This window comes from Epinephelus moara, chromosome 19 (genome assembly GCF_006386435.1).
Source record: "Epinephelus moara isolate mb chromosome 19, YSFRI_EMoa_1.0, whole genome shotgun sequence".
Classification (NCBI taxonomy): domain Eukaryota; kingdom Metazoa; phylum Chordata; class Actinopteri; order Perciformes; family Serranidae; genus Epinephelus; species Epinephelus moara.
The window spans coordinates 19,462,635-19,478,511 of NC_065524.1; the positions used below are offsets into that span (position 1 = coordinate 19,462,635).

Below are 15,877 nucleotides of genomic sequence, written 5' to 3' on the forward strand. Positions count from 1 at the left end.
GGTCACTTAGCAGTCGACTGTCATTGCTGCTTGCTCTCTGAAGTTGGTTTGGTGTGTTTGGGCCTTAACACTGACTGGCCATTCTGCCTGTATGATAAATAGTTTTAGTTTCAATACTTTAAGTACATTTTGTTAATAATACTTATGCACTTTTAGTTAACATTTTGAATGCAGGACCTTAACTTGTAACGGAGTATTTTTACATTGTGCATCACTTATGTCAACGACCTGGGTACCTCTTCCCCCACTTTCCTTTAACCCATGCCACCCATGTTCTTTGTGACATGACACCTAGTTCCTGAGCCCGAGCAGGTTCACATACACTTCTGACGGCCAAGATATTTATCTCAGCGACACCAGCGTATCCATGATCAGCTATAAATAAAGAAACGGAACAAATGCCTCGGCTAAAGTAATCATGTGCCATCTCATGAACTTGTTTATCATGTTCTTATGTAACCTCCTTGTTTGCATGTCCTCTGTAGTCAAAGCAGAGTAAGTTTATACTGTGAAAGGTCGAAGCGTGCATTTCCTACTTGCCCATCGGAGCCCTCTTGAATGTTTAATAGCTTTGAGTGTTGCCGAGGTCACACCGTCCCCATAGATCACATTTCCAGCCGCCACTGGCTCACTGTGCTACATGTTGCCTCACTGCATGCGTGCTCTCGCTCAGTTATTTCTTGTGGCATGTCGGATGCATCCCAAAGACAGAATACGGAGGCACTAAATCATTTTCTGAAGCAGACCACCCTGTGGAGACCTTTAAAGGGGACAGTCGTAAACAGTGCGCAGCCAGAAAGTGACAAACATACTTAAAGAAAACAAGGGATGTTATTTCTAATGCTTCCTCTGCAGAAGCTCAACTTTAAGGAGCACTCTATGCGTTCCATAAGCTTTGCATTCATTATCCACATATTCATTCATATTGCGTTCAATGATGCTCAGTTGGGTGCCACATTGTGAGCTATTCGTCTTCAGAGCAAAAGCACAATTGCTGCTGAAAATGCTGCACTCCACAGATGTTAAAAATGCATATCTGGAGTGGCTCACGTTGTGCCACAGTAAACGCATAAACAGTTGGGCGTGTCACTAAGTAAAGAGTTTAATTACAGACAAACACACCGCCCCTCCCTCCGGAGTAGATAGGGTGTGCAAATATAGCCCACTGCCAGCTGCTACTGAGAACACTGGCTTATCTTTCTCACATAATAAACAGTTTTTATGACTCCAAGTCTTATACGCAAGGACAAAAACAACAAGAGAACGCACATATTTCAATCAATGCCTGTAATTTTAAAAAGCAGCATACAAAGGAAGAGAATGCCAGTGGGGTTGAGTAAAGACTTCTTTTTAAATTTTTCTATGATGATTTTATTTATTATAACGGCGTCTATGTGACCTTCAGATGCTTTGTAGAAGTTAAAAAACATTATAGAAGTGAAGCATGTACTCGCATAAATGCAATTTTCACCACATATTAACATTGACAAGATGCATTTACATTTATTCTTGTGATTCTTAGTGTGGTTGGTACTTTTTTAAATTCACCCATAAACAGTTCGGTAATTGTTTTTCATCCTTGTTTGACAGGACATAACAGGATAAGTATCAAGTAGCGGCGTCTGAGTGTATACTGTGTCTGTGTTTATGTGTGAAAGCCTGGAAGGTGGCAGTGGGTGGTAAAGGGCACAATGCAGGGGTTAATAGTGCTGATGGATTAAATCTAAAATCATCTCAAAGAGTCATTTAAAGCCAGAACATTGTAGCTACAAAGGTTAGTGGAAACTAAAGGCAGGTCAGTGATATTACTCCAGCCTTACAGCAAAATCCCCAAGAAGAGGTTTTTTATCTGGTACAAATGTGTTAGAAGAAGAACAATCATTCCAAACAAAACAAAAATGTTCAAACCCTCTTACCTTCCCCAGACTCTTAATCAGACCGTCCATTCCTGCTTCAAATGCCTCTCCATCCACAAGTAGTGCTGCTCATGTCCGTGCTTCAGGAAAACTTATCTCAGCACTTAAATTGTTGATCAAAGCGGATACGGGAAGCAAGATGCACACTTTTCAGCCCGCCTCGCAAAGTTCAAAGTGTATTACTGTCGGTGTGTGTATCGCCCCGCAGATTTCCTTTTATAGACACATAATAGCCACAAATAGCTTGCAGACAGCAGTCAGCCTGCTGGGCACCAGTAACCCACACTAGGAGCTTTGAACAACACAGCTCTGTTGTCCCTGGAGAGTTTTTCATGTTCAATGTCAACACCTTTTTTTTTTAAAATAAACTCTCTTTTATTGCCATGAATGAGTCAAAGTTGTGTATACCTGCCCAGCGTGGGCTTTTTTTGTGTTATATACTGCCATATTATGACAGGCATGATGCTCGAAGCATGACAGGTATCTTGGCAGACTGAGCTTAGATCATAAATAAGAGCGGTGGAGATGACTGTATTGACTGGACAATAACAAACGACCTGTGTGTCGCCTTGGAGAACAAACTAAAGTCAAACATTTGTCTTAGTTTTCTCATGATTGTCATATCAAACATTCATGACAGATTAATTTAGCACTGGTCTGCTGTGGAAAGATCACACTGAAGCTGCTGAATAGAAACTGAATGAAGCCTTCTGTGTCTGAACTGGCATGTCTGACAGTTAATGTGTTTTTAATATCGAACACTACTTTTAAAATCATACCAACAATAAAACCCTTCAGATAATTTAAACCCCTGCCAGCCAGCAGACTGACGTGACAAAAGTGTCTCAGCATGTTTCCAATAATGACTTATCAGGGGGGCTTGAAACAAATTCATTTACTTGCTTGTTTCGGGCTGCACTGACTTCTCTGTTCCCTTATCAGTGAGTGAAAGCAGACCTCTGGAGTGGATGCTAATCCTCTAAGTACACTACATTCTTCATTCCTGTCACAGCTGCTCTTGTCTGTTTCCATGCGGTCTCCCATGCCCCTGTGTCTCTGTGGCAGCCGCACACACAGAAAATCACAATACGCCATGCAATGACACTGCCACATTACCTCTCTGGAGTTTTGTGATATTCCCTCAGAGGCTCAGGGGGACAAAAAGCATCTGACAGTGTAAATATGTAAACGCTTCTGAACATCTGATTTTAAGCAGTTTTGATAGCAGCCAAATCTTAAATTATAGCCATGAACCATTTCATGATTTTCACATAATCCTGTTGCCTCTAATTAATATTCAGTATCTGTGGAGACAGCAGAAAGTCACATCTATTTGCTTTGATTTCTGGCATAACGTGTGACTCTTAGTATTAGCTTTGAGCCTCAAGGTAATTCTCTGATACTGGAACACTAAATTTAGCCATTAGTGAACACCAGCAGCAGAGATAGCTCTAATTAGGGCAGAAATAAATTGTTAAATCACTTCATTTATATTGCTGGAGTCTAAATGTGCAGTGTTGATCATTATCATCATAATGAAATACTTGCCAAATATTAAAAGAAATCCCCCACAGAGAAACCAAACAAATTATGTAAAGTGATTTAAGATGGTCTGAGAGTGCTGCAGATAGACAGTGAACACGTGGCTCTACCATGGCGTGAAATAGAGTGATTCATTCGGATCAGTTAACTTAATATCAACAAATTTTCATGACTGATCTTTTAACTTTTGTCCACTGGTTGTGCATGGTATAATATTCCACACTAGATGAAGTATGGAAATGGATTTTAAGTTTATGAAAGCATGAAGTAACTGAGACAAAAAAAGTGAAGCAATCAAAAAGTATGGGTCATCAAACACTTCTGAACTTTTCCTGTGTGTGATGGTGGCAAAGGAGGCTACCCTGTAAGACCTAGATATAGAAAAAAAAGAGCAAATTTTTTTTGACCTTTCAGATATTGTTTTAGGAGGCCTCTGATGTAGAAATTAAAGAGTTTTCAAATTTTTTACATTTTAGTAAGTTTTTAGGGAAATGTTGTAAATTTGCAATGTTGGGAGCAGAACTTCTGTGTTTGTACTCACTTTGTCTGAACAGATATACAGAACATTTAAGTATTCATTTGCAGGGTTGATTGCTTACTTAGCCCCATAACAGTATATATCATGAGTAATCACACAACAATCATAGTTTTATGAATAAGCATTTATTAATAAAAATATTGGAAAAAAATGTATTTACAAAACTTTTTCCTCCGTCACTTTCAGTGTGGTTTGAATGAAGTCTGTGTTCACTTGCAGTGATAGTCCCTTAAACAGTTCTTTTCATCTGTGAAGCACAGGCGAACATTGCGCTACACAGTGTGTTTGTGTATCCATTATTGCAGTGTCTGCAGCGTCCTCTCTTCGTCTTTTTTGGGAAATGTACAATCATGTCTTTGCGTACATCCAGTGGGGGGTGGTCCGATGACCTCTTGGCTGGGGGACTCACATCTGTTGAGGATGGTCTCTTCTGAGGATCCAAAGGGCTCCCTGATGTCACCGTCTGTGCGAATGTGTTTGTCTTCCCTGAAGATGGTCGCCCTCTCTTGGGTGTTGTGTTGTGTGTGTTCACCAGGATGAGAGAGGATGCAAGTTGTGCCTGAAACTGTCTCCTGTTCAGTATCTCTTTCTTGGTCATCTTCAGAGCTTTACAGTCCCACTTGTAGAGGAGCCAGGCGTTAATCACAGCAAGGATGATGGTGTGCCAGAAGATGTACATGTACCAGCGGTGGGATGTCATGGGGAACTTGTACTTGGCAGCAAATGAGTCCAACAAATCCACACCTCCCATGTGTTTGTTGTAGGTACCAACATTGTAAGGCCTCTCAACATCAATAATGGTTTTGGTGGCTTTGTCCCAGCTCTGAATCTTCTGCACAGGTTCTGGTCCAGCAAAGGCTGACACAAGTGTGACCGCTATGTTGTCATACCATTTGACAGCGCAGATGTTGTGGTTCCCCTCCACTCGGACATCAAAGCTTCCTCTCCCCTTTTTCTTCAAGCTCTTCTCATCTTCAAGGTTGCAGTTGGGTATCTTCAAGCTCTTCTCATCTTCAAGGTTGCAGTTGGGTAGGTGTACCTGCCTCGCTGTTCCCACATAATGGATTCCACGCTCAAGGAGCTTGACTACCAATGGGACACAGGTGAAGTAGTTGTCTGCGTAGATCTTGTAGTTTTGACCCTCTGGAAGCGTGGAGGCGAGCTTCATCACAACATCACCTGACAGTCCAAGTTCAGATTTTGCTTGTCGTATTCCATCAACACTCCCTTGGTACACATCAAAGTCACAGAGCATGCCAGAGATTCAGTTCTCACCCCACAGTTTGAACCCCCATGGGTGTGGCTTTCTCACCCCACAGTTTGAACCCCCATGGGTGTGGCTTGATGTTACTGAATCTCCCCTTGAAAGGAATCATCATTTCATCCATAGAGTTGTGCTCTTCGGGTACCACCTGCACGGTCTGAGTTTCCAGAGTTTGTCCTTCTTTTCCATCTCTGACACAGTCAAGTTGTTTATAAAGTGTAATGAAGTCAACAGAAATTGGAATCTGTTGCGGGACATCACATCAGAAACAGGGGTGTACCGTGTGTCTGTCTCCCAATACATACGGACTCCAGACATTTGCATTAGGCCCATCTTCAGGTACATGTCAAGCATCTTCTCAATTTCCTTATTATTGGTGGTACATTCAAACAATACTGTCTGGCTGGCCTATTATGCTCTCTACTTATCATACTAAAAGGAACACATGCATCCCCCCAGAGCACTTACAGGTTCACATTCAAGACCATTCGCACCTGTCCCTGAACAATGCAACAGGCATCCCCCCAACAAATCCAGAACATTCAGAACCTGTTTTTCTATCTCCTAATGCTACAAACTGCTGCTTGGGCAACACTGAGAAAAATAGCTCAGGATCATTTAGAAGTTAAAAAACAAACAAAAAACTACAAAGATACAGGGAGTTTCAAATACTGCTATAGATGTTGGAGTTTCAAATACCCCATACAATTTATTCATGTGTTTAATTATGGTCTAAGCTAAACTAAGTAAAAATTTAACAGAAAAGCACATTTAGAGCTTCGTTACAATGAATCATCTAATACTTTAAATTTCTACTACTTTTTTTTTCAATTTGTGACCATGTGAGAAGTGCAGTGACCTTATGTAATGTGTAAGGAGCACAGGCTATTTTGACTACCACACTGACCCAACGTTGTAGAATTACAACATAGACATAACAAGCTATAAATCAAATTTGATGAATGTTTTCCAAAATAACTAAATATGTACATGTTCTAGACATTGTAATGAACACAAAAAAAAATATTTAAGGAATTTTACTTACTTTAATCCTGACAAATCCAGTCATGCAAAAAAAGGAGATGAGCTCAACGGGAAGTTTGGAGGTAGAGTGAGTTCATGGCCAGATGACCAGACCTATAAACACTTCTTCTATCCAATAGCATTGTGAGGACAAACAATAGGACCCATTAACTATGTAAATGTGGTCTTGAGAAAAAAAAACGTTTGCAGGCCTTTTTTTAGAATTGTTAAAAGTGATGTTGTAAATTTGCAACAGTGGGTTTTACAGGGTTAAAAGAAATCCCCCACAGAGAAACCAAACAAATTATGTAAAGTGATTTAAGATGGTCTGAGAGTGCTGCAGATAGAAAATGAACACGTGGATCTACCATGGCGTGAAATAGAGTGATTCATCCGGATCAGTTAACTTAATATCAACAAATTTTCATGCCTGATCTTTTAACTTTTGTCCACTGGTTGTGCATGGTATAATATTCCACACTAGATGAAGTACGGAAATGGATTTTAAGTTTATGAAAGCATGAAGTAACTGAGACAAAAAAAAGTGAAGCAGTCAAAAAGTATGGGTCATCAAACACTTCTGAACTTTTCCTGTGTGTGATGGTGGCAAAGGAGGCTACAGTCTGACGGTAGCGCACTTACAGAGTCCGAAAACCGATTCTTAAGGTTTGGTACACGGCAGAAGTTTGCAAATGTTAGCTGACAGATCAGTTAAAGCTGTAACTATGAGGCCAAGTGTATTGAGCTGACAGTTTGCTCGCCCTGCCCCTGTTAGTTACTGTTGCTGTATGTTGGTGAAGATTCGCAGTCACCCAGGTCGTGGTAATCTTAAGTGCTATATCGTAGGTAACTGGACTTGCTTGAGCTTCTTGAAGACGTTTCACCTCTCATCCAAGAGGCTTCTTCAGTGTGTCAAGAAACTTGATACGATATAGCACTCAAGGTCACTGTTGCTGTGGGTGTTCAGGTCTCACACAGCACAGCAGTTTACAAATGATACCTGTGGCAGATCTCAGTGTTCCTTGATCTCAGACAGAGGAATACATTCAGTTGATTGTGATGGATTCTGTTTGGCTGTGTTTCTATCGTTCATCAAACCGCTCTGAAGATGATGGGTTTTATACATAGCAAAGTGAACTTTCATTTTAAGTGGACTATCATTCCTAATTTTAAGCTGCCAAAACTTATGTGACTTAAACACATTTACAAGACTAAAGCTAAATTTGACTGTCATCGTTGTTAAAATCCATGCTTGCCCTCTTCAGGTCTGACTTTACATGAATGCCTCTTGACACTCGAGTCTCACAACATGAGCTCCACCAGCCAGTAATTGAGTCTGGATTGAATCTCACACACTGAATGTGTTTTCCAATAAAGTGTGTCCCCAGATTATTATCACCCTGCAGACAGTCATCACTGCGGAGCATCACTGATAAAAACAAGTCAGTGTCGATGTGGTCAAGAGCAGACATACAGCGGGGTGGACACAATAACAAGAACTCTTGCAATATGCTGCAATCCAGCACAGCACCACAACAAATTACAACCTTGAATATCTGCCACCTCTCTTATGGAAGTGAGACTTTTTGCAGGGCTCTTTAACTGAATTGTAGGTGTTCATGCCAGTGCACATGTCAGCATGGATTTGTCTACAAGTCAAAGAAAAGTAAAGACACTTGGAACAATAAATTTGTACTTTAATGAGAAATGAACACTGAACAATAAACTGTTTCTAACGCGAGAATGTAAAAGCTGTGAAATAAGACAAAGCAGGTGTTGACAAGCAAAATGACAGCTCTCTTTTTCTGCTCAGAAAGCAGAGTGCCTAACTCACCATCCTGAATTTAGCTCGTACAGGAGGCGTGGGACGATGTTCAGTTCAGTCTGGATCAGGACACTGCAGGATTCAGACTCCCTGATGTGTTCCCTGCTCACTCTGCGTGACATTTTATCTCAGTACAGACTATAAAAGTTTGAGGGCTTCACATTTTCATGGGAAGAGACACTATTTACCAGCACATCCATAATTTACAGCACAGTGGTGTGAAGTAGAGGTAGCCAGCAGCGTTCGTCCTTTATCGACTGTGTTTAATATAATGACATGTAGTTCATTTGGACATCAGAGAGCCGTCTGTTCATGCTTTTACAGTCTATTTTCAATGTCTTAGCACAGTTCAACTCTGTGGTTTTTAGTAATAAAAATAAAGTTTTAAAATTCATTCTTGCAAATGACTTTAATATCACTAAATACTATTAGCAGCAATTGAATCTGACAGACAAAAAGCTTAAAAAACACATTCCAACAGTTTGTTTTACACTAATCCACCTCAGTAACATGAAAAAAAGAGCTGGGTAATAACAGTCTGTGTCCTTCATGTTTGTACCCCTACGCTGTGGTCAAGGTGGGTAGAAAGCGCTGTCAAAACAGTGCACGTGTCTGTCAGGAATGTCAGAGTCATGTACCGGCTCTCTGCTGGGGATCTGTGTCAAGAACTCCACATCTTCATCTGAGGTAGAGGGATGAGTGAGGATGATCCGCGGGATCTGTCATGATGATTACCAGAGAGGGGGACAGGATTAGGAAGGAAAAAAGGCAAGTTGTTGATGTGATAGAGAGTGTGTACATGATGAAATGGCAGAACAGTCACGTCATTTACTTCTCTTATGTTTGTTTCTGCAGGGAGAGGCTGAAAATCAGGTGATTTCAGAGTAAGGGTCCTGCCACACCAAACCAACACATTGCACTTGGTCAATGTCTGGCTGTTGGTGAGCATCTATCGCCTTAGTTTTTACAACCCGGTCTCATTCTGAAGTCGTCGAAATCCACCACTTGAGCAGTCACTTGCAGCGTTAGACAGCCGTCCTTTACGTCGGCATGATACGCGGCTGGTTGCTGTTATAGTTTAACAGCGCTCAGTAGCGTCAGGGGGGAAACACAGCTGGACAAGAACAAAAAGTCCGAGTAGGGTGGGTGGGAGTTTGCGTCCCGTATGATTATAAAGCTGAACCCTGTTCTTTTTTCCTAAACCCAACCACGTGTTTTAGCGTTTTTGCGTTAGTTGTTTGAGGGGGAAAAAAAACGCCAATTCGCAGTGTTGTACTGATGTAGTGCGTTTATTTTGAAAGAGACTTCATGTAAGCGGTTAATTTCCTGTGAAAACGGAAGTGTATTTTGAAAGGAGACAATGCATGTAACAGGCAGAACTTGATACGGTGTGCCAGAACATCAACCAGCAACACACCCAGGGTCGTATCTGGACGTAGAAGGTCCATGAACAAACGTTGATATGTGACGAGGTCAGAGTGAGAATGTATTGGTTTTTACGGTGTGTCCTGCACTGTTGGCACTAGTTGGCCCTTGATGCCTGTTTTTTGGACGATTCAGCATGTCGAATCGGCGCTGGAGATAGCAGAGCCCAGCCCTGAGTGAAATCAATTGGATTAACAGTACAGCTCTGTGCATGGGACCGAAATGGTAATGAGGAAGGCAAACAAACGGCCAGGGTCAAGAGGGAGTGAGATCAAAACAAACTTGTTATATTAAGTAAGATTATTTTTTTTAGCTGAGCTCTTTATCAGAAAAAGTTTTATAATTATTTGTGGTATTTTCCACTAAAAATCATTTGTTCTCTCAACATCTGGTTGTGTTATTGATGTGCTACCTGGCTAACTTGAATCCGTCAGTCTCTGAATTTTACTTTCAGAATGACGAATACAGCCTACCGCAACCTGCTGGTATGGAGAGTTATTTCCTCTCATGAAGGCTCAGAACTTAGGTGCTAGTTGGCTGCTGGCTGTAGACTTTGCAGTGTGTTCAAGTTGGCAGCCTTGGTAGCCACTAGTTCTTTGATGACGGTTTGGTGTGTCTGGATGATACAGTAGGTGGTATATATCCTATAGAAGGAAGTGCTTACTGTCATTGTCTGTTTTCCCCCTTGAAGTGAGTCATTTTTTATCAAGGCCTGTGCCTCCATTTGAGACAAGGTCCTGTTCAGGTCGCTCTCCAGATCAGACTGAAACACAAAAAGACAAAGAGGAAAGAAAGGCATCAGAACATTGTGGAGGCGAAATCCACATGTGACTTGAAGCACAACAATGGTGACATTTAAAAAGTATATTCTGTCTGTGCTTTGATGTGAAACCACCCACAACGCCGTTGCCATTGCAGACAACTGCCTCAATCTTCTTGGACAAACAGTCTTCCACGCTCTCCATCTTGGGCTGTTTGCCTCTCTGGCCTCCGCCGTCCTGGCTGCACAACTGTCGCCCCGTCATGTTTTGAGGATCCTGAGGGTCTTCGGGGTCACACGCCTGTCCTCGGGGTAGCAGCCTCTCTCTGAGTACTTTCATCTTGATGCAGCTCCCAGCATTCCTGAGGGCGCTGACTGCCTCGTGGTGGGTCGCTGCTTGCATGTTGAGGCCGTTGACCTGAAAGGGCCGAGGTCGCATTACACTTTCAGGGTCAGTGAAAGTAGGAGCAGGAGTCGGATGTGACACACAGCATAGATCATCTAAAAATAGCATGTCTCTTCAGACTACAGACACTGATGAGGATTTTCTAATCACATTTGAACCATTAAAGTATGAATTTAAAAACTGATTTTGGATTTTATGTTGCCTGTTTTCTATTTGTGAGCTTCACACTGGCTTTATGACTGAGGGAAGTCCCAGCTGAGTGTCCTCTGCTGGTCTTATGATGCCCTCCATTGGTCACAAGAGGAACACCAGCAGGAAGCACTGACATTGTGTAACAATATTCCTATAGCCAGTTTAAAGTACAGTTTAGTCAACACATTTCACACACTGGGTGGTTTATTTGATAGTTTGTAAATAGGAAATTATGAGCAGATGTTACAAAGATGAGAAATATTATTCTCAGCCTACCTCCAGCAATCTATCTCCAACATGGACCCCTGCCTTTTCTGATGCGCCCCCTTTATTTACTCTGGAAATAAAAATGCCCTGAAAGGAAACAGACACATTGGCCTTACTTAAAATTGTAATTACATTGTGCTCAAAGCTTTTTCTGTTGTTAAATTTGAACGTGTATGCTGCTGCTTCTCATTATCTTCAGCCAAACAAGCACGTGTTGCAAGAGATGGAGCACTGCGGGCTCACTAACCTCATCATGGTCCTTGTAAGGCAGAGAGCCTTTCCCACCAGCAATGCTGATTCCCAAACTACCCCTCCGGCCAGAAACTTTGATCTGTAACTAAGAGGAAATTGTTAGCTGGAATCTATATACAATTTAGGCCTGAGTGGAGCAACACAAACATAAATTAAAGTAGCAATAATTTGCCACAATCACTACAGTTTCCTGCAGCACATAGTGAAACCCCACAGAGATAATTAAACATTTAAGAAAGATGCAGCGTGTAGTTACTCTTAATGGCACTTGGGAGACGAAAGATTCTTGAGGGGGGGTCTTCTCTGTCCCCGAAGGAGATTTCAGCTGCCCTTTGATGGAGACCTTTATGTTGGGGACGGGGTCTCCATGGAGACCGGACCCTGCATTAAGAGCTCTGTGATGCTGAGCTTTCCTCCCGTCTTGGATTTCACCTCTCTGATGGCGAAACCGTCGTGGTAAGTTATCACTCTCTGGCAGCTGGCCTGCACCGTCCTGGTAATAAGAAATAATTCGATGCTTTTATGCTGTCTGTCTGCGAGACACATTAGTGGAGCCTGAAATTTTTCACTTTGAAATTCACTCACGAGACGTTAGCAAATTGAGAGACTGTAAATGGATGACGCATTCAAGGGGAGACACTGCAGGTGGAAACTAACGTCCTCTTTTAGACTAGTGGAAAGAACACATCCAAAACACACATTTAGGTTTATTCTAGTTCAAATATCTGCTATGGAAATGTATGCAAAAAGTCCATATTTAATTAGATAATGCCTCATTTGCATATTTATTTATTTATCACATAAAATTTCAGAAAACTACAAAAAATACTATCTAAAATTATGTTTACTTTAGTTTCTCAAAAACCTGAAAATAAGAATTGTTCTGTTTGCGTCTACATAGGGAGCGGGTCCTCGTCTATGGAGTCCGCCAAGTTGAACCACCTAGTTTCTGCAGTGGCCCAAAATGATTAAACTAAGCATTGGCTCTAGATAGGGCCATTTTCGTTTTTGCAGATTCACATCAGACACCATAATTAGCAGCCACTCCATGACAAGAGTGTTGGAAACACTGATTTGTAACATGAAACTGTTTTATTTAGTGTTTTCCCCAGTGTAAATCGCCGGGTCTGTTTGTTTTGGAGAGGAAGAGACCTCTGCTCCCTCCTAAATGATGAACACTGGAGGAAATCAACCCAGAAGAAGTTTCAGTTCATTGCAATCTGCAATCCTCGCCACTAGATGTCACTAAATCCCCCTAAATCTTACACACCGTTTCTTTAATGTAAGTAATCAGCTGGGGAAGTGTCATAGTGACATAACATTATATAGTTATGAATATTTACCCTTATTTATGCCAAAGTATTAATATAAAAATATATATTTATATAGTTAAAAGTTTTACCCTATTCACCTGTAGTGTTTTGAAGAGTAAAATTTAACAATACATATCTTTAAATACCATTTTCTCAAATGAGTTTTTCCTCTCCTCATACTCTGACTCAAAAATCTAAACAGCAGCACAAACTTTCCAATTTCATTCCTATCTTTGCTCATGTAGCATTCAAAGCCTGATTTATCGAGTTTTATACCCAGAGCTCCTGGATTTCTGCAAGAATGTTCAAAAGGAGATTAAACAGTTGTTGGGTCTAAACTTTAGTTGAGATCTAGCACATTTTATACAGGGTGTACCTCCTGGTAATATGATTGATGTTTTTTTTTATGAGAATTCTGCTTTAGTAGAACAAGTTTCCTGGGTGAATTCGCAGCCCACCAGCATAAGCACTGGAGAGACGGGGTAAAAAAACAAAAGTATTATTATCATGGAGAGAAGCACAGCATGATTACAGTGAGAACAGATAGGCTTGATGAAAGATGGGCATCATTAATATAGGTGATGTATTTTCTCTTTTCATATTATTTCTATCTAATTGTATTTATTTTCTTTCTTATTTTTTTCCTGTTACACTTGTTTGTTTGTTTGTGTAGTGTCTCCCCTTAGACAATGTTCTCAGATAGAGTTTATTGACATAAACATAATAACGAATATAGAATAATTGGAAATCTGCAGCAGAACTCCAGCTGAAGAATACCTGCTATGGAAGTAGCTGATAAATGTGTACATCCACATATCATGAGCAGTCAGGGTAAAGAAACATAAGGTGATACCTAAACTGGAAAACAGACCTCCTCAGGTTGCTCAATTTCCTCCGCCTCCTTCTCTGCGCTGGAGCAGCGACCACACACACTGTCGCTGGCCGGGAACAGTTGAGGTCTCTCCTGCTTTGTCACCCAGCTCAAGCCTGGGATGGCCCAGTTTTGGCAACTGGTCCTGAGGGACGGGTTAGTATGAGGCTTTCTACACTCCTGGAGATAGTCAGAAGACACCAGCCGATGCTGAAAATTTAATTTCAATGTAATATCTTGAAGGAAATGAGTAGTGACAGTCATGGATCAGTGGTGAGTATGTCTGATGAGAACATGTCCCTCATCGTGAAGTGGCAGGATTGATTAAGAGCAGCATGATTTCTCTCAGCTGATCCGTGGAGGAATCTCATGCTCTCCAGTTATGCAGCTCATGATCAATGTTTCTAAGGCACTAATAAAATTCATAATGCATGCCTGTGTTGTGCACCAGAGGGCACCAAAACAGTCATTACTGCAGAGTATAATTGCACCACTCTCACTAGTACAACTGTTTGGAGGTGCTAAAGAGCAGCCAAGATAAAAGCTGCAACTCCCAAACTTTATCTGTTTCTCTGCCTTTTCCCCAAAATTAGTCTTCTAATGCATCCTGAGGAGGAGGCAAAGAAAGAGAGAGAAGAATGTCAGGCTTGAAATGTATTGTAGTGTCACTGAAGAAGCCTCCACTTAAAGGGACATTTCACTTCAAAATATAAAACAAATATTACCTGTAGTGCTACTTATCAATCTAGACCAGGGGTGTCAAACATGTGGCCCATGGGCCAGAACCGGCCGCCAAAGGGTCCAATCTGGCCCACTAGATGACTAGACTTCGAGGTGCCAGGTTTCAGAGCAAGTTACACAATGCGTTTAATGACCAGGATAAAGGTCTGTGATATAACAATGAATACTTACTGTGACCTTGTTTAAAAATACTGAACATTGTGCAAAATATTGTCAATCAGCAGCTTCAGTTCAAAAGAGTCTGTATCAGGAAATGTATGGATAAATGCACATGTAATGACAGTGAGAGGCAGACTGAAACTGAGACATACTGTTGAAACTGAACTTATTTTTCTCAAGACATCTCAGGCTGTTCATCTGTTTTGTAAAAGGATGAATGTCTACAGAATGTACCTGTAATTCTTTACACAAGAAAAGGGAAAATATTGGAGCTGATGTTACTTATAGGTTTTTGTGCAATGGTTTTATTGGTCTGTATGTGGCCCATGAACTAAAATGAGTTTGACACCCTGATCTAGACTGTTTTGGTGTGAGTAGCAGGGTCTTTGAGATGTCTGCCTTCTCTCAGATATAATGAAACCAGATGCCAGTCAGATTGTGGTGCTCAAAGTGCCAAAAAAAAACTCAATAGTAATGTCTCTTTCCAGAAATCATGACGCGGTTACTCAATATAACCCACAAGGCTTTTGGTAAGCAGTTTCATGTAGGAACTATTTTCTTTCTACCAAAACAAACACACCAGCTGCATCACTACACAGAAGAAAGCATGCATCTACTCATGGATGAGAAGCTCCTGCTCATGACGACACAAGATGCAAACATTAATGGTGTGCTGCTTGGCTGAGCTTTAACATTAGCTAGCTCAGTGGTGCTAGGTGAGCTAGCAGTAGATGCACGCTTCCTTCTGCGTGGTGATACGGCTGGTGTGTTTGGTAGAAAGAAAATAGTTCCAACACGAAACTGCTCATAACATCTGTGGATTATCTTGAGCAACCAGGTCATGATTTCTGAAAAGAGACATTGCTGGTATTTTTTTTTTTTTTAATTCATTTATTTATTTGCTTTTGGTGCTTTGAGCAGCGAGAGAAGGCAGACATCTCTACGGCCATATGTCCAACATTCAGATATGCACCAAAACTAAATTAATAAATAGCACTAGAGGCAAGAGGAAAATATGTATTTTTGATTTTGGGGTGAACTGTTCCTAAAAGAATCTTCGGGGGCATCTAAAGCACCACTACATGAGTACAAACAGTTCAGTGCCTGAAACTGAACACCACAGTTACTGATACTTTCCAGCCAGTTATCAGTTTTTATGTTTTTTGAACCAGCTGATAATTCACTGGAGAGTAGCTGTAATAGTTTTAATTCAACATCAAAGACAGTATTGTCATACTCAAATGGTTATTAAAAACACTGAGATTCAAATAAATGTGAACTTGCCATTAACATTAAAATATGAACATTCATCCTCTGATATACTCAAAGCATGCCAGCGTCAGTACAACATGCAGCACGTGCGGGGTGGACGAGTCAAATATG

The 15,877-nt window shown here is 41.1% G+C and overlaps 2 protein-coding genes across 4 annotated transcripts in view; both read right to left on the minus strand.

Annotated features, from left to right (window-relative positions):
* mlip (muscular LMNA-interacting protein) overlaps positions 1 to 2,053 on the minus strand; it is a 40,094-nt gene extending 38,041 nt beyond the window's left edge. For 2 of the 3 annotated variants that reach the window (XM_050071220.1, XM_050071219.1), the window contains exon 1: positions 1,917 to 2,053. In XM_050071220.1, the coding sequence (XP_049927177.1) occupies positions 1,917 to 1,946 (30 nt within the window). In that variant the 5' untranslated portion in view covers positions 1,947 to 2,053. The remainder of the gene's footprint in view (positions 1 to 1,916) is intronic. The other variant, XM_050071221.1, reaches the window with a different exon arrangement.
* Positions 2,054 to 8,027: 5,974 nt separating this feature from the next.
* LOC126407146 (inaD-like protein) lies at positions 8,028 to 13,858 on the minus strand. The gene is made up of 7 exons (XM_050071829.1): positions 13,595 to 13,858; positions 11,667 to 11,903; positions 11,406 to 11,495; positions 11,168 to 11,245; positions 10,433 to 10,711; positions 10,198 to 10,296; positions 8,028 to 8,827 (listed from the first exon to the last, which is right to left on the minus strand). The coding sequence occupies exons 1-7, from the start codon at positions 13,856 to 13,858 to the stop codon at positions 8,681 to 8,683; spliced, it is 1,194 nt and encodes a 397-aa protein (XP_049927786.1). The 3' UTR covers positions 8,028 to 8,680.
* Between the last annotated feature and the right edge of the window lie 2,019 nt (positions 13,859 to 15,877).

What these genes read in the sequence shown, in the direction of transcription:
- LOC126407146 (XM_050071829.1), bottom strand. Translation starts at nt 13,858, where the DNA reads ATGACTGTCACTACTCATTTCCTTCAAGATATTACATTGAAATTAAAT. An exon ending in AAATTGAGCAACCTGAGGAG is followed by an intron (nt 11,904 to 13,594) that starts GTCTGTTTTCCA and finishes TCTTATTACCAG; the next exon opens with GACGGTGCAGGCCAGCTGCC. An exon ending in TTGGAGATAGATTGCTGGAG is followed by an intron (nt 10,712 to 11,167) that starts GTAGGCTGAGAA and finishes CGGCCCTTTCAG; the next exon opens with GTCAACGGCCTCAACATGCA.